Here is a 19,333-nt window from a genome sequence, read left to right as displayed (position 1 = left end):
TCCAGGACATGCAACTTCCCAAAAAGTAGATTTCAAAAGGGGGACGTGTCTGCTGCCTCATGCTCATCCTGTATGCATCTTGAACAAGTGGCATCACTAATGGACACAAAGGCTGATGAGTTTTCAGATGAAACCACATGTAAGTAAAAGGCAGCGCTTGGGAGCTATATTAGTGATGCTGAACTCTCATCTCCTTCATCAAGTTGTGGATGCAACGGTGGATAGCATGCAAGCAGTGAGATGAGTAACGTTTTTAGAGCATGTTCAAGTCGTGATTCATTCTCTGAAAACATAGTAAGTAAAGCTGCTTTAAGGTCTATGGACGTTTCAGAAAACATTGAGATGCTTGTAAACCACAAATATGGTTTTCCTAAACCACAAATAGTTTATCCTCAAACATAATCAAATCATCTACAGAAGCAGGAAGAATTAGAGGGCCTTAGGGATAACATATCGTGCATCAATAGATTAGACAACACAAAAACTAGTGCTAGTGACATGAGGAATTTATCATGTACTTCAGCTTTAATCGATGGTTCTCCCGCAGATAGAAAGGCTATTAATGATCAATTTTCTTTTCATTATCGGGGTAGTAGTCATTTTGACAAAGTGACCACTAATCATCTTTGGAGGCCAAACAGAGAATCTTCACAGGCAGTAGCGGATTTTTCGAGTAGATCAGATCAATCAGAAATTTCTTCCATAAGAGATTTCTTTGGCGGTGCCAGCTCACTGAAGGTGTGTCTTTTAGATTCTTCATTAGTTGGCGAATCAATTTTTTCATGATAATGGATTTGAAATTTATGTGTTTATGCTCAGGGAGAGCCTTCTGATTGCTTTGAGGAATAGGCAGAATCATCATTAAAAAAAGTGACAACATTCAAGGTTGGTGGTCAATTGCAGGATGTGAATATCCATGCCGGATCTGTGAAAGATGATACTAAAATGAATAGTGAAAACCCAGTAATTGAAGCTGGATCATGTTTAGATCAAAAGGTCCAGGTTGGGAATTCTAGTGTGTTGGTTGAGGAACCCCATAAATGGGAGCATCTTTCGCAATCCTAGCTTGCTGGCTATAAGGATAAATCAATTACATTGGAGTATGAAGTATGTAATTTTTCCTTCTTGGTATAGTTTACAGCTATATACTGTTATGGCATTGAGTGGACTGCTTATCTACCTAATTGAGATATCATGAAATCTAATTCAAATTCTTTATTAAGTTTCTATTTGGCTGTTAAAAACTCAAACGATTAAAAAGAAGTTTCCATGATCCTAAAAACTGTATCTTTATTTAGCTATATACTGTTGCTTTCTGAAAACTGTATCTTTATTCAATTATATTTGCTACTGAAAAATATATTGTTCAACATGTTAACTTTGTTATCATTATGCTCTTTTTTGTATCAATTTTTTTTTTTTTTTTTTTTTTTTTGAGATCTCTTTATGATTAATGGTAATAGATGGAAAGCAGAATCACAAAGGTATGCATTTTTTAGGAGTTAGACTTGGCAATGAGGAAGTCATCTAAGACAGCCTTTTCATAGGTTATGAAAATCAAGTAATGCACTAGTAAGTAAGAGTAAAATTTGAGGTAGGAGGATAGACCTTATTACCAATGATTTAATAGAAAATATTTCCCTATATAGAGTTAATTTGCAAAGGTGAATTTGTGTGGCCGATATAATGAGCATGGCCATAAGGTTATATTGAGTTAATTGGAGTTAATCATATAAGCAGTTGTAGAATATGATTGGTTTTAATTTCTTTTCTTGTATTATAAAATAAATTATTACTATTATATTTTCTATATCACCAAACAGGACAAAAATTATGTACAATATCTTAGTATCTTAGGCTCAATGGTAAATTGACTTAGGTGCACTACATTAGGTTCCTCAATTATATTCAAAAACCTTATTGCATTGACCAATAAAACACATACAGTATTATTATTTACAAGGACAGTCAAATTCAATGCAACTCTCTCTCAAAAAAATAATTATTATAATGCAATTATATGTTGGAATATAATTGGGGAACCTAATGTAATAAACCTAAGATATAGTTGTAGAGAGGGAAAATTCCCGACCTATCACAAGCTGACACATCAGAGAATTGTACTACACATTCATCAATGCAAATTCGCATTTGTGAAACTATTTTACTTGTTTGATTTATTTCAAACAAGAAATTTAGTCGTCCACAATTGTACCCAAATTTTACCTCACCTAAAAATTCATTGATAGTTTTTTACTATTTGATGGAGGTTTTACAGTCTAGTATTATGTTTCGATAATCGAATTTCTAGGTACTGTTTGGAATGAATAGCTTAAGTTAGCAATGTATTTAAGATCATTTTCATACCACTTCACAAATTCGAAAGACTTGTCCTTTGATCAAATTTAGGTTATTTAGCTCTTTCAATGCTTTCACTGAGGCTGTAGATCTAGAGCAGGCCATCTTCCATGAGCATTTTTCCCATTAAATTCCATCTAGAGCGACAGCCTCCAGTCCATTCTCCGCAATTATAACCCTTCCAACCATTCTGATGAGCATGCCTTTTGTTCTTCCTCCTATTTTGAAATACTTAAACTAATTTAAAATAGGTTATACAGTCATCACTGTTTCCACCACTGCTATCAATTGCTATGCTGGCTAGATGAAATTAGGTTACATGAAGCTCCCAATACACAAGGCTATATATATTACTTTTTCTGGTCTAGGAGATTTGATTGATAAGCAACTTTACCTACAAATTTTGGAAAGGTTGATTCCTGAACTCGCCTGCAACACATCACGTTGGAGGAGAGCACTTGCTATCGCACCAAGATCTGACAATAATAAAATTAGTGTATATATAGTAGACTTAAATTGATACATGTGAACTTATTGGACATATCCAACATGTTGCTATCACAACAAATTTGATAGTGAAAGTTGGACATTCTTTGTTACTTACAGAATTTGATAAAACCATCATTAACAAAATTATGACTTCTAGTACTGCACCATTAAATATATTCAAAACTTTTACACATATTTGCATGAATAAAGTTAAAATTTTAAAATATTATATTTTGACTTGCTTTTGGATGAAGCCAAGCTATAGTTTTGACTTAAGTCATACGTGCGCCTTTGCATGTAAATCTATGTGTCTGTCTGCTTACTTGTCCATCATCATTTTTCTTCTTCATGGATGTAGGATCTCTGTAGTTCTTTTATATATTGTCTATAAGAAAAACATTGACAGACTAATTTCCTTTTGCAATTGAACAGATGAGAGTTTGTGATATCTGTGGAGATGCAGGACGTGAGGAGTTGCTTGCTATTTGTAGCAAATGCAGTGATGGGGCAGAGCACATGTAAATGACTAATCTTCTGAATCTTTGACTCTCTCTCTCTCTCTCTCTCACACACACACATATTTTTAATAAATTTTAAAAGAAAACTTCCTGCATGAGTGTTCCATCATTGTCTGCCCTCGGGAAGGTGACAAAATTGACCTTTTGTGTTTTTCTGGTTTCTATCAAACAGCTATTGCACGTGTGTTGTGCTGGATAAAGTTCCTGAAGGCAATTGGTTGTGCGAAGAGTGCATGCTTGAGGAGAGAATTGAAAAAGGAGAACAACATAAAGATCAAAAAGCAGCTAGAACATCAAAAGCATCATTCATGCATAAAAGTATGGAAAGCTCTGGAAATTCTAGCACTTTGAGATGTAAGGATGGTTTAAAATTGAATGTAGAAAAATCAGGTGTCAAGGAAAACCAAACAAAGAAAGTAAATTTTTCTTCTCTCTTCTCTGCTAAGAAACCTGCAAGCAATATAGAAGCTGTAACAGCGACAAAAAGGACTCTTGAAACAAATGTGAAATTATCTGGGGCATCAAGAACCATCAGACGAGGTCCACTTCGTGGTGACTCTTCATTTAAGAACTCGGGTAAGTCGAAAATGAAGCCAGACCATCAAGTTAATTCTTTAGATAACCAATCTTCAAATTATATTCCTGAAAATAACAAAGTTGATTGCAGTGGGATAAGTTAATCATGTGTTGACTTGTTCATTATAATGTTTGTTTGAGATTTAGTTCACTTAATTTAAAAATTTTGACCTCACAGGTTCTCTTTTTAAGTCAAAATCGTTCAACATTATGGACTCAAAAGTGAAAGGTCAACTTTCAAAAGACATTGTTGTCCAAAAGAAAAAATTTTCCAGCAATACTGCATTACTGCTGCTGAGGATAAGAGAATAGAATGTTCCAGAATGATGAGAAAATCTATGTCATTTAGCTCAAATGCTACTGATGCGAAGGTTAAACCACTAGCTTCCAATTTTTCTCTTGTTGAGGATTTGAAGAAATTAAACCATGCAAAATGGAACTCAACTCAAGGGAAGTATACATCTGTGTTACAATCTAAAGTTAGTTCACCAGTTGCTAATTCTGGTGTTTCTGCATCAATGAGGGGAAATGAAATTGTATCGCGTGGTGAAACCTTTTCATCAGGATCCAAATATCATGATATTGAGGTAGTTGAGGGTCATGAACAATCAAACGATTCATTGAATGCATTTAGTCATCTTGCTAAAAAAGGCTTAAAAAATCGAGGTGAATTTGATGATGTGAGCCGGCATATTGAGCATTCCACAGAAGCAGCATGTTCAATAAAAACGAATAATTCAAATACCACATTTCCTTCCAATGAAAGGCCTTATTTGAGAAACTTTACCTCATTTACAACAGTCATTCCTTCTCAAGTTTCTGCTGTTCCCCAGATTCATTGCATCTGGCAGTATGGTCTTTTGCTCTTTTCTGAAAGTTCATTGCTGTGTTTGTGTGTGACTGTGTGTGTGTGTGTGTGTTTTTTTTTTTTAATAAAACTCGAAGTCACTTCTGTGCCTTGATAAAAATGTCTCATGCAAAAATTTCTAACATTTCATGCAGAGGGGAATTTGAAATGCAGAGAAGTGAAAAACTTCCAAGTTCTTGTTATGGGATGCAAGCACACTTATCAAATAATGCTTCACCTAAAGTTCTTGAAGTAGTTCTCAAGCTTCCTCAAAAAATTATATTGGAGGAAGTACCTCGCTTAAGTGCTTGGCCAACTCAGTTCTCTCAAAATCATGCCACAGAAGATAATATTGCACTCAACTTTTTTGCAAAAGACTTAGAAAGGTTTGTTTTGGCATTTGCTTTTGTGAATTAAAGTGCTCCCCTCTTGCTGACATTCAATACATATTTCCAAATTCTTTTATGCAGCTATGGAAGAAACTACAAGAGATTGCTTAAATGCATGATTAAGAATGACATGGCTCTCAAAGGAAATTTGGATGGAGTTGATCTATTAATTTTTTCATCTAATTATCTTCCTGAAAATTCTTAGCGTAAGTTGTACTTAGCTTAATTTTCTTCCATATAAATGACAAATGTTATATAGGGATCCACTTGCACATTTCCATTCACGTCTTTAAATTACCCTGTTTGTCCTTGGCAAGTAGGAATAAACTGTTGTTTTTATGGGGTGTATTTCGTGGAAGAAGGCTTAGTTGTTTACAAGACATACAGAGTTCCCAAATGGTAATCACGCACACACGCACATATATATACTACATTCAGTAAATACCCAATGTTTAAATGAAATTTTTTAAATTTCTTCTTCTGTTTAGTGACTTGGTCTATAGAAGTACTACTCCACTCTATATTTTATATTTTTAGAATGCACTTGGTTGTTTTTGTTTAAAAAGAAAGGATTAATTACTGAATTTGAGGAATTCATTGTATGTAGTGTAGCATATAACTTGTACATAATGCCAAGTGAAGATTTGATGCTTGATTGATTGGAATATATATGCTTCTTCAATTATCGATTTATCTATTTCTCATCTTGATTTGGTTTTAACTTAAGTACCTCCAATTTGTTTTTACCAAAATGTCAGTTAACTTTTATTCAAAGGCCAATATGTTATGTTCCTTACCGTAAAATCATGGCAAATGTGCAATTTAATTTGTTCTTCCGGTTTTAAATAATAGATAGACGTGCTGATTACCTTAGAATATCAGTATAGTACTGATGAAGCTTTTTCTTCTAGCAGAGACAAGAAAGAGATACTAGGAAGCAGGATATGAATCTCAAACCATGTTTTCAAGAAAGTAGTGAACATATTGTGGACCAAGAACGTGAATTCAAGAGGATGAAGAGTAGTTCTAGAGGCACAAAGAATTCTACAAATAGATTTCCATTTGGTAGAAATGGTGTCAGTCCAACTACCTTTTCCGGGGATAATTTCAGAAAATGTGGGGAATATGATATGTCTAAATCTTCCACAGAGGGACAAGTACCCGAAAACAAATTAAAGAAACAGGGAGTCATGCCTTAATTTCTTTGTAAAATGGACAATAAAATTAACCAGGAGAAGCATTCTGAGCCACAGACAAACAAAAACAATAAAGATGGTGATGAAGACCCTCTGTCACTTTCTCTCTCGCTTGCGTTTCCTTTCTCCAGTCAAGTCTAGTTGCCATGAACACATTGCTGTCCCTTTTTCTGTGGCCTTCCTAACTCTTAGATTTTTAGTATGATGCATTGTAAATGGCTAGTGGATCTTTTGAGGTATACCAGGATCATAATTACGATCCTAATGCTGCTTTACTAAAAACCAATTTTCCGTCAGTTTAAAAATTCAGGAGAAGATTCAGGAGAAGTTGTGTACAATCGATCTCTAGTTTCTTTTGTTGTTTTCCATTTATCAGTATATCTTCAAGCTTTTATTCATATGTTGGAAGGTGAGTGTCGAGGGAAGGAAAAAAATGTCATCGATGACATTAATAAAATGATACATAGCCATTAAACAACTCAGTTATCTCATTACGTTCCACACATACACAATTCAAATAATCAACATTTTAATCCAGGAGGTATATGTCAAATCAATAAGGAAAGCATATGACTTTTTTACAACTAATAATTTCATTTATTGAGAAAAGAAGCCTTGGAGCCCAAACCATTTAGGATGACCCAGATAAGGCCCCTTCATGTACAATTGTGCCCAACAGGCTAACAAGTGACGAGCCATATTGGTTTCCATGTGCACAAAAGAGAAGAGAAATCCAAAAAATTTAAAGAGGCATCAGCTAGGCCTAGATATTATTGGTCCAGTTGGGGGTACATAAGTCTCTCAAACAGTGATTAGATTCCGGGAATGCCCCGCAAAAATGACATCAGATCCAAGGATTCTTCTCTTCAAAGATTGCAAACGACACAACTTTTACTTCAGCCCACAAGAGCTTCCCCAAGAGTTTCTTACTTTGACCGCACACCAAGAATAGAAATACAATCAATACAAACTGCAGCACCAAAAATTAACTTCAACCAACCCTGTGGGGTAAAGGTTCAATGAACAGGTTTACGATAACTTGGAACCAAGGAAGACCAAGCATGTTTGTGGAGTAGGAAAAACCCTGTTGATGGAGAGGACCAGCTTACAAGGATTCATTCATTGTCAAAAACTAGATTGTAGCACCCATGTTTGGTCACGTAGAATAGCCACAACTAAAAGTAAATCTCTGAGTGAACACTAAATTATTAGGTACAAGTACAACAGGTATTTAACCTAATCACCGATGGAGCCTGAACCAGGCATGAAGAAATTAAGCAGGCGGAAGAGGGTTTTGTCCACACAAGAAAAATACATGCTCCACTGATTCTGGACTAAAAGAACAGATATGACAAGAGACCACCTCAGCAAACTATAAACTCGCTATTCAACATCATCCTTTGTGTATTTAACAAGACCATGCTTTAGTAAAGTCAATACAAAATCAAAAAATGAAAACAAACTAAAGAATGAAAATCAATAAACAAAAAACAACACTGGAATCCCCATAAATTCAAATCACAGGGTAAATAACCCAGAGAGAGACAGAGAGAAAAAAAAAACCGTAAAGTTAAACTAAATATTTCTCACCAATCCTTGTTTCATTTTCCAAAGCAAATCACTATGTGAAACACACCCAACACACATAAAATAACATTTAGAAAATAAATACAATTAAAAAAGAAAAGAAAAGAAAAGACCATAGATCTCTATCTCAAAACACATCATCCAAGGTTTACAGATTACAGAGAAATGACTTGAAACCACCCAAAAGGAAAATGCTAAAAGCAAGGTCCTCAGATCTCATAGCTTAAAACAGATCATCTCTGATTAATGCCACTGGCTTCACCATAGGCCTTTTCACACCACCAAATAGTAAACACAAATACAAGCACACGTGCGCACGCGCGCGCACACACACACACACAAACACACAGTCCATTTGGTGGTGCAAAAAGTGCAACCATGGATGAAAACAATGCAATCGTTCAATACTTCTGAGTTGTACATCATCGGGCAAAATGGATGGTGGGTGATATCATATTTAATGATAAACCTACAGCACCATATCCAAGGCTACTTCACAAACCTAAGATCAACTGAAAGTACTCAAGGAGTAGCAGCTATGCAAACATACAAATTGTAACCATAACTTTTACTACATATTTAGCAATCATAATCTGAAAGTTTATATAAAACAAGTGTAAGAGAATAAAGTAAAGTAAGACTGAAAGATATCCGGATAATATATAACACTTCTGGAACCAAAACTTGTAAAAGAAAATGCTTCAAGGGAAAAAAATTAACTAAGCTTCAGCCCTCAGATCTCATAGCTATAATGATTCACCGACAGTGAAACTTATGATTCTCTTTAAAAGCCATTCAACATCTTTTATGGCAATAAGAATACCAACCACTACCACATCTACCAAAACCAATAAAATAATAATAATAATAATAATAATAATAATAAAGCAGAAGAAGAAGAAGAAGAAGAAGAAGAAGAAGGAGAAGAAGAAGATGCAGCAACAGCAACAGCAGCGTATTGATGATGGTGAGTGTGGCAGTAGAGATGGAGGCTAAAAACGAGAAAACAAAAGCACCGCTCAACAGGACTATTTTTCATCATTGGGCAGATGTAAATACTGTGAAGCTCAAAGACTTCAATCATACAGAAGGCATAACTTAGACAAAGCAACATCATTTAAAAATAATAATAAAAAATCTCTCCACAATTTAAGTATGTTAGTCAAAAGACAGAAGATCATCTATATCCCGTATAGCAACAATCAAAACATGATACAGCAATTGTTTCAGGTAGATCCAGATATAGAGCTTTCTAGATCTAACTCCATCTAAAGAAGCAATGTAACTCTCACAGCCCAGTGCATAAACCATTCAGCCAAAATATTCAATCACATATGTGATAAATAAAAGCTATATAATGTGTGTGTTTGGCAAAAATTATTTTTGCCAACTTATTTTACTATTCGGCTTATTTTTACTATTATTCATAGGCTCCACTATACTTTTTGATACTATTCATGGATCTTACTATACTATTTTAGCTAACTTTTACCTTTATCAACATTATTTTCAACAAAAAGTTTTCAGTTTCAACAAAATAAGCGGATCCCAAACAGACCTAATATACAGTAAAAGAGGTAATTGAGACCATAACCTTGCCAAAGACCCTAATCAGTGCTTTTGGATCTGAAACATCCAACCAACTGCACATGCATGGGTCAAATTGAGTAATCAAGACAACTGCTTCCATTTGGAACAATAATTTATGCAACAAAAAATTTAAAAAGACAAAAATACACCAATTTAAAGGAGGAAAAGGGTTGGTTACGGGGAAGAAGCTGCTGCAGCCCTCAGATCGTGTATTCAAGAACAGTGAAGCTTATGATTTTCATTAAGAGCCTTCCCACATTTTGAAACAAGAAAAATAAAAACAACAATAACAACAACAAAAACAACAACCATTATCATCACCACCACCAACACCACCACCACAACCACCACCACAACCAGCAGCCAATAGCCAGCAGCAACTAGTAGTCTAGAACACAAGCTGGTGGGCTCACTGGATGAGCCAATGGGGGTTCAAAATGAAAAGCAAAATAACTGTCACAATGCAATTTAAATTCATCATTGGGCAGATGAAAAAGTCTTCAACTCTCTTTCAATGCAATTTAGGATTCAAGAAATCAAATAAGTGAAGAAAAAAAATAGTCTAAAAATATCTAGCAAACTAGTAGAAATAGAAAAGGAATCAGGAATTACCAACTATAACCATAGCCAAGCAAGGGCCACATGCATTTTAGAAAAGGAACCAAAATGCAAAAAATTAATGTCGATCTTAAGGCAGGTGTGACCAAAATTTATAGTCAATTATTTGTTTACTATTATAACATTCCACAGTTTAAAAGAAACAACAATAAGCAAGCAAATATGAAAGAATTTCACTATTTTAAAAAATATATTATGACCCAACATTACATAGAATAATTCAAAGAACAAGAAATCTTGCAAATTTTACAATGTGCTCAACTATATATACATATAAAAAATTCTGAGTACCAGAAACAGCTTTCTAGGCTGCATTTCCATCAATAATGCAGTGATAAATTAAAACTGCTCAGAGCCCAGTGCATTTATCATCATTCACAACAACAACAACAAAAACCCAAATCAAAACACATAATATAATATGATAAATGCATGTAAAGGAAAATAAAGAAAAGCCCTCAGATCTCATAGCTTTGAAATGATCATCCACAGTTTTTTAAGGCAATGGGCATTCATCAAAAGCCTTTACAAACCACCACCAAAGAAAAACAAAATTGAGTGTGTGTGTGTGTGTGTATATATATATATATATATATATGTATGTATGTCTGTTAAATGAAGAGTAGATGGTGATTGTGGTGGTAATGAAAGTGGTGGTGAGTAAAGGGCTGATAATGAATAAAAACCATGCCAAACCGCTCAATTAATTTGATTTGTACATCATTGGGCAAAATGAAGGACTATTTGACCAAACAATAATTAAAACAAAGACACAGAGGAAAGCAAGGTGAAAACTGAAGAGAGAAGCTAAAATTAGGGTTCCATGTGTGGACAGTCAAGATGGTCCGTAGAATTTATAGTGGACAATTTTACCCAAAAAGAAACCTACCTTTCTGAAAATGGGTTTTTCTTGAAGATTTAGGTTTTCCTTGGTCTCTTACAAAATAAGAAAGACCACTAAAATTGAGTTCACATGGACCTTCCTAATTTCTAAAATAGGTTGCTAAGGCCCACACAAGTTTTTTTTTTTGCATAGGCAAAAACTAAACAAAAACACACAGCCCAATCTATAATACGAGCCAAAACAAATAACCTATTCAACAATTTCACCGTATTTAGTACAAATTACAATCATGGAAATGAAAAAAAAAATATCACAACTTTACAACAAAACAAGGCCCAGATAAAAAAAATCCTATAAATCCCACAAAAGGGATAATTTTCCTTCGTTTTCCTAGCAACCAAACATAGATTATTAAAAAAAACGAGAGAGAACTAAAAATCTCAAGAGGCAAACGAGAGAGGAATGGGCGTGGATTTAGGATATTCGTCACCAAAGACAGAAGATCATCTATATCCCAAATTCCAACAATCAAAACATGATACAGCAATTGTTACAGGTAGGTTCAGATATAGAGTTTTCTAGGTCTAACTCCATCTAAAGAAGCAATATATCTCTCAGAGCCCAGTGCATAAACCATTTAATTAAATCTTAACATCTAATGAAAACTACAGTGATATACAATATTTTCACCTTCAGCCGAAATATTCAGTCACATAAGTAATAAATAAAAGCAATATAATATACAGTAAAAGAGGTAATTGATACCATCCATAACCTTACCAAAGGCCCTAATCAGTGCTTTTGGATCTGAAACATTCCACCAACTGCAGATGCATGGGTCAAATTGAGTAATCAAGACAATTGCTTCCTTTTGGAACAAGAATTTATGCAACAAAAAAGGATACAACTTAACAGTGTCTGACATTAGACCAGGTCTAGATACAGTTGACCCTCATAAACATGTATGCTCTCTATGAAAGAGCTCAGATCTCACAGCTCTGACAAAATCATCTACGGAATGCAAATGCCAATCATCAAAAGACTCCGCACACCACCAAGGATACACAAATACATACCCTCATACACACACAACTACATAACGGACAAAACAGGGTGGTGGTGCGCAAAGGCTATCGATAAATTGAAACCATGCAACAGATGAATATAGTTCAGAAGTCTATTATAGGGCAGTATGGAAATGTAGCATGTCAAAAATTGACGAAAATAAACTGACAAGAATCAAGCATTAAAGGGAAAAAATAAAAATATATATACTTGTTTAACTCAACACATTAATATAATTTGGTAACAATACAATGAAAAGAACACATAATTCAAACATTTTGTTAATGAAAAATCCAAGGCTACTACAAATCTGCAATCAAGTAAATATGGTCTAAAAAATTAAACTCAGATTGCCTAATGTAAATTAATATTTAACCTGTACATGAAAGAATCAGGAAATGGAGAAGCATAATCATATGGTCCAATTAAAGTCTGACAAATAATATTTCGCAAGTTTATAGAATACATAATGATATGAGAGCCAGAGACAAAATTCACACGGAGACATATTAAAGAATCTTGACTAAAACTTTTGAGTTAGAAAACCCACTGAACAAAGATACACTTAACATAGAACCTTGTCCAAATAAAAACCCATTGAACAAAGATAAAATGACCATGCCTAAGACTCCAATTAACCATCACCATCAAAGACCTCAATACGAAACACAAGTTTAAATTTTTAATGCTAAATGGAGTAAATAAAAATTTTAAAAAGACAAAAATACATCAATTTTAAGGAGGAAAAAAGTTGGTTACGGGGGAAGAAGCTGCTGCAGCCCTCAGATCATGTATTCGTGAACAGTGAAGCTTATGATTTTCATTAAGAGCCTTCCCACATTTTAAAACAAAAACAAAAACAACAACAACAACAACCACCACCACCACCACCACAACCAGAACCAGCAGCCAACAGCGACTAGTAGCCTAGAACACATGCTGGTGGGCTCACTGGATGCGTCAATGGGGGTTCAAAATGAAAATCAAAATAACTGTCACAGTGCAATTTGAATTCATCATTGGGCAGATGAAACGGCTTCAATGCTCTTTCAATGTAATTAAGGGTTAAAGAAATCAAATAAGTGACCTCATCAATTGAGGAATACTAGGAGAAAAAAATAGGTAGTCTAAAACATCTAGAGAAATGGTAGAAATTGGAAAGGAATCAGAAATTAACTACTATAACCATAGCCAAGCAAGAGCCACGTGCATTTTAGAAAAGGAACCAAAATGCCTAAAATTAATGTCAATCTTAAGACAGGTGTGTGACTGACCAAAGTTTATTGTCAAAATTCTTTTTTTACTATTATAACATGCCACAGTTTAAAAGAAATAACAGCAAGCAAGTATGAAATAATTTCACCATTTGAAAAAAAAAATCTAATTGGAACATGAATAGTAACCAAAAGCACCACTTACAACCAAAAGGAATTAAAGAACAAGGGAGCAATAAAGGTTTTACAAACTAATACGTTAGAATTGACTGAGTCAAATAGTGTACTTCTAATCACCATCTAGCAGTTCAAGAATTCAAACATTAGATTTCTAATAAAACAGGAGAAGGGTACTACTGAGATAAATCCCCCATATCTCATAGTCATAGCTATAGCCATATCTCATAATAATGATGATGACAACAGAGAAAACATAGTAAAGGCTGATGAAGAAAATCAATTGAGTTTTTAATCATTGAACAAACGCAGATAGAGATAAATTACTTGGGTGCATATGGGTATTTTCAATGCACTAAATTTTGACCCAACAATACATATAATAAAAAAAAATTATGGACTATCAGAAACAGCTTTCTAGTCTGCATTTCCATCAATAAATAAAAACTTCTCAGAGCCCAGTGCATTTATCATCTTTCACAACAAAAACAAAAACCCAGATATAAGAAATGCAGGTAAATGAAAGAAAGAAAAAAAAAGCCCTCAGATCTCATAGCTTTGAATGATCATCCACGGTTGTTTTTTTTAAGGCAATGGGCATTCATCAAAAGCCTTTACAAACCACCACCATAGAAAATAAATTTTGTGTGTATATATATATATATATATATGATAAAAGAAGAGTAGAAGGTGGTCGTGGTTGTGGTGGTAGTGAAAGGTGGTGTTGAGTAAAGATCTGATAATGAATTGAAAAACCATTCCTAACCGCTCAATAAAATTTTGGTGTACATCATTGGGCAAAAAATTAAGGACTATTCTACCAAACAATAATTATAACACAGAGACAGAGGAAACGAAAGCAAGGTGATGACTGAAGAGAGAAGGTAAAATTAGGTTTCCATTCCTGGATTTTATAGTGGATAATTTTACCCAAAAAAAACCTTGCTTTCCCGAATAGGCTTTGTTTGAAGATTTGGGCCTTCCTTGGTCTGTTACAAAATAAGAAAGCCCACTGATATTGTGTTCACATGGACTGGCTAGCATTGTGGGCTTGTGGCACTAGCATTTATAATATCACTTCTAAATCAAAGGTTAAGAATATTATTTGATTATTACATTTTTAGGTTACAGTTAATTTTGTCTTTATATTTTTGTAGTAGTTAATTTGTTCTATGTTATTTTCATATTATAGTTAATTTGGTCTCTAGATTTTGAGTTCACAATCAATTTTCAACTTACAGTCAATTTGGTCTCTATATTTTTATTATTATTATATTAGACATATAAATCTTAAGTATGTCAACTGTATAAATTGTTTGCCATATATGTATTTTCCGTTAGTAAGTTAATGATAAAATTGGTTGCAATTTAAAAATAACATTGACCAAAATGAATGGTCTAAATTGACTATGACCCTAAAATGTAGAGACTAAAGTAATATTTTTGCCTAGATCAAATCATCTTTAACATCATATATTCATATCTATTATAATTTAATTACAAGTCGCCACTTCAACCATTGTGAAATTTGTTATGGCTTTAGACAAACTCAAAATGAAACTACAAATTTATTTATTTAGTTAGTTATTTGTGTTTTTAGTAATATTATTTCAACTCTAGTAAAAAGAACCATACTCAAATCCTCTTCCCCAAATTTTTTTTTTTTTTAAATTAAACAAAAGTATTAAATTCATTCATATCCTGTAACAGACAAGGCAAAATGAAGTTAGGACAGTCTTCTACACAAATCTAGGAATTACAATTAACACCTCCTTTGCCAAAGTATAAGCAACATGACTCTGCTATTTCCTACTACAATAAGAACTGAAATCTCTTAATCTTTTAGCAAACCGCCTAATATTATATATTCCAAGTAGCATGAAGAACCCACCAAATATCATATGCCATTACTTTAAGAGGAACATTGTCACTCTCAAGTCTCATTGATGATAAATTTGTAGAGGCCCAAATCAGTAGGACATCCTTTGTAGGTTATGAGGCAACTTGATGATCTTGTGAAGGAGGAGTTTCGTATAGGGCTTGTATGAGAATTCACGGTCTCTCCATAGTCATTAGTTACATTTTTCTTTATACAGGAAGTGGATTGTTAACAAATTAAAAAACCTGCCTTTTAGCATGACATTTTTTTAAAATATTTTTTAGTGCCCTTCGAACCATCTTAATAAGCTCTTAAATATAAAGGTTTGTTATTGAAATGTAACATATATGGCTACCTCACCTATGAGTCTTGCATTGCGCTGAGAACTTCTTTCGGAATTCATACCCTAGAGAAGGGATTTGGGCCTAGTCTAGATCACCTCTTTTTCTGTGGTCCGTTCTAGTGACAGAATTCCACTTCCTTACTTTTAGGCAAAGTTTGAGCTCCTTTGCCCTTCCAATTTCTATCATTGGGGGCTTCTACAAAATTGCATATAGTCAATTAGTGTTATCGATACAAAAATATTACTATAAAAAATGTAGAGGCAAATCTAAGGTGGCCCCTGACTTTTAAAATTTCCTATTAAATATAGAAGCAAATTTATAAATTAGACAAAATTTTCCTTATTGAACCGCTCTCAAATTTTAGAAAGTTTTTTTGAACAACAAAATTTAGAATTTAGACCTTAAGATAATCCTTTAAATTCATGATTTATTCCAGCAAAAAAAAAATTAAAAACCCAGTAAAAGAGTTAAACTGGTACGAACAACCCAAATAAAATTAGCTGATCCATAAAAAAAAAATATATATATATATATATTTTTTTTTGGATAGGAGATCCATAAAAAAATTGAACTAGAACAAAGAACCTAAAAAAAAAAAAAAAAAAAGGCCCATTCCTTGGCCTACGGACTATCCAAGCTCCAAATACAAGAAAAATAAATCCAAAATTTTCTGATTTGTATAAAAATAAATTTACAAATTACCTATATCCAACAAAAAAAAAAAAGAGACTGATTCTGAAAATCCAGCATTTTTTTTTTTTTTTTTGGCCAAATAGCATAATTTTATGAATAATTTAGGAAAAAAGCACCAGGTCAAAGTTTTTAATCGGGAAGAAGATGGCACCAGGTCAAGGGACATTTCAATAATTTTATAAGTTTCAGAAGTATTATGGTCATTTTTAGGTTTAGGGGGCATTTTGGTCAATTTATAGATTTCAGGAGTATTTTGGTAATTTTCAAGTTTCAGGGGTAATTCAGTCATTCTATAGGTTTCAAGAGTATTTTAGTCAATTTTTAGATTTCAAGGGTATTTTGGTCATTTTCTATGTTTCAGGGGTATTTTAGTAATTTTGAGTGATTTTTTTCTTATCATATTTGGTTTTTTTAAGGTTTAGGGGGTATTTTGATAATTTTAAAGGATTTTAGGATTACTTTGGTCATTTTCAAGTTTTAGTGACATTTTGATAATTTTGATTATTGAGTAATTAGATAGGTTAAGATTTAACCATAATAATTAGGATGGATTGAGCTTTAGTTAAAAGTAATGAACATGATAAAGGGATAAATAAATTTTATATACCCAGTTTAATTATACACTCCCTCGAACGGATCATAATCACCTCACTTGACACTCCTGTATCTAGGACAAAGAATTTTTTAATATAAAAACTCTCACTGACACAGCTCACGGGTAGCCAACATTTCCCACTGACTCTATATTCACTTCTCACCACGCATTTACTACACGTTTACCTACCCACCACATCACTTCACCTGATAACTTGAGACTTCTGATTCAGTTTCGAATTTCAATTTCATTCCTCCTTTCTCGCTCTTTCATTCTCACTTCTTTCAGTTCTTTGTCGTTGTGTGTGTATCACTGTGAATTCAAGAGCAGCATGGGTTGAACTTGAGGCTTAAAATTGAAGCAGATAAACTGCTTTGTCTCTATCCTTCTTCAGTTCTTCCTTGCTGTAAAGATCATATAAGTTTAACGCTTTTGGGGTAGCTGAGTTTATTGCTTCGGGCTTAAAAGCATCTTCATCAAAAATCTCTCTTTCTTTTTGTCAACAACACAGCTACCGGTTCGATCGGCACGGTTCCCTGGATTTCCGGTGTTAGAGTATAACCGGACCGGATTATAGTCCGGTTCCCGATTGAACAAGCGACAAAAGACAGCTTGCTTTCTTCTTTGGGTAGTGGCTTAAGCGTACGCTGAAGGAAAAAAAAGAACAGAAAGAAGCAAAGGCCATTCGGCCATAGAGTGAGAGAATAGCAGAGCCATTCGGCCACTTTGGTGAGGAGAAGTTCCAGAGATTGAGCTTTAGTGAGGTGCAGCCCGAGATAGAGAGAATTTGCAACCATTCGGTGAGCTATGGATGATGATATCGTACCAACGCATCCATGGGATGTACCAGACATTATTTTGCCCTTACTTCCCCCAGAGCATCCTTCTGATCCTATAGGGGCTGGCAATGGCGTCTCAGAAGATTTCCAGATCTACTGGTTGTGGATTGTGATTCCACTCGTAGTGCTACTATGCCTGATCTGGCTCTGCATTTGGATTTGGGTGGCACGGAGGAGGAGGCGCCCACATTCCTATAGGCGCATGAGAGAGTTAGAGATGATGGCAAGGACTACAGTTGCAGCACGACCATGAAGTTGATAAGAGTAAATAATGTGTACGTGTACTGTTGGTTAAGAGTAATTCCAGAACTATTTGTTAATTCAGCATCTACAGCTGGTTTAGGATTAATGGTCCTTTGAGATTTAAGGAACATGTGCATATGAGGAGAAGCTAATACATGCGTATGCTTTGCCACAAATTTGAAAACACCATATTTTTCAATTGATCTACAACTAGTTTTCATTTCAACCAAGCGACCACATCTTGTCTCTAGATGATCGCATTTAACGTTGCCATCTCATTTGTCATTTCCCTTGTATGCCTTGGCAAGAGCAACAAAATTTTCTATTTAACCATGTTTTCGTGCCATCTTTATACCCCTACTTTTCCTAATACTAAGCTCGATTGCATGTGCATAATTTTTATAGAAATATATGTTTTTTGTTCAGTTTCAAACTCTATCCCTATTTTTGGAACCACTTCTTCTAGTTCTGGTACATTAGCATGAATTTCATCCTTGCTATCTTTCAAATATAGGTTCTACTACTGGTGCAACTATCATTGGTAAATCCTCATCTTCAAAAATAAAATTTTGAACTGATTGATGATCACTCTTAATATGGTTATTGCTATCATTCATGACCTTAAACATTAAACAAAACCAGCATAATTATTTTATTTAATAAACAACAATTATTTGAGGTGTCTAAAACTTTTTTATATATAACAATTATATCAAGTTAACAGCATATTTCGAAATCCTAATTCTTGTAAGGTAAAAATTAATTTTATATATATATAAGCCAACAACTTATATTGAAAGAGAGAAAAATTATTGAGTGTTTACAACAATAGTCAGCTTGCGTGCCTTGTTCTGCTTCTTCAAAATCAACGAGAGCTATAAATCAAAAATAAGAAAAAACAGTAGTTGAGAAGGAGAAATAAAAAATCAGCCAGGTGAAATCTACTACATCAATATTTTTTTCTCATAGTTATGGGTAGCTTTCATAATGTTTGATAATTTTCTCTTATTTTATAGTATTTTTTAGGTTTCGTGTCTCGGAGATTTGTAATAAATACCTCTACTACCACCATTTTTTTTTTTTTTTTAAAGAAAGTTTGTTTGTTTTTTACACGAGTTTTAAAAATCAAATGTATCTGGAATTTATGAGTATAAAATTCCAATTAATTTTATTTCATAATGGAAAAGCGAATAAGCGAATAAGTGAAGAGTGCTACACAAGACAGAATAGTGAGATGTAAGGGGCCCAGGCCCTGTCCCAAAACAATTATGT

General features: G+C 33.9%; 1 protein-coding gene and 2 non-coding genes across 3 annotated transcripts; 1 reads left to right on the top strand and 2 right to left on the bottom strand.

Moving 5' to 3' along the window:
* The first annotated feature begins 1,036 nt into the window (after positions 1 to 1,036).
* LOC115971015 (tyrosine-protein kinase BAZ1B) lies at positions 1,037 to 6,204 on the top strand. Its single transcript, XM_031090678.1, has 7 exons — positions 1,037 to 1,111; positions 3,280 to 3,365; positions 3,538 to 3,941; positions 4,944 to 5,174; positions 5,259 to 5,387; positions 5,498 to 5,576; positions 6,092 to 6,204. The coding sequence occupies exons 1-4, from the start codon at positions 1,103 to 1,105 to the stop codon at positions 5,042 to 5,044; spliced, it is 600 nt and encodes a 199-aa protein (XP_030946538.1). The 5' UTR covers positions 1,037 to 1,102; the 3' UTR covers positions 5,045 to 5,174; positions 5,259 to 5,387; positions 5,498 to 5,576; positions 6,092 to 6,204.
* Positions 6,205 to 10,455: 4,251 nt separating this feature from the next.
* Positions 10,456 to 10,547, bottom strand: LOC115972665. The gene has a single exon (XR_004087526.1). It is a non-coding gene; the product is annotated as a small nucleolar RNA snoR118 (small nucleolar RNA).
* Positions 10,548 to 13,868: 3,321 nt separating this feature from the next.
* On the bottom strand, positions 13,869 to 13,946 carry LOC115972667. Its single transcript, XR_004087528.1, has one exon. It is a non-coding gene; the product is annotated as a small nucleolar RNA snoR118 (small nucleolar RNA).
* Positions 13,947 to 19,333: the final 5,387 nt, after the last annotated feature.

Source organism: Quercus lobata, chromosome 12, assembly GCF_001633185.2.
Source record: "Quercus lobata isolate SW786 chromosome 12, ValleyOak3.0 Primary Assembly, whole genome shotgun sequence".
NCBI lineage: Eukaryota > Viridiplantae > Streptophyta > Magnoliopsida > Fagales > Fagaceae > Quercus > Quercus lobata.
This window is presented reverse-complemented; position numbering and strand designations above follow the sequence as displayed.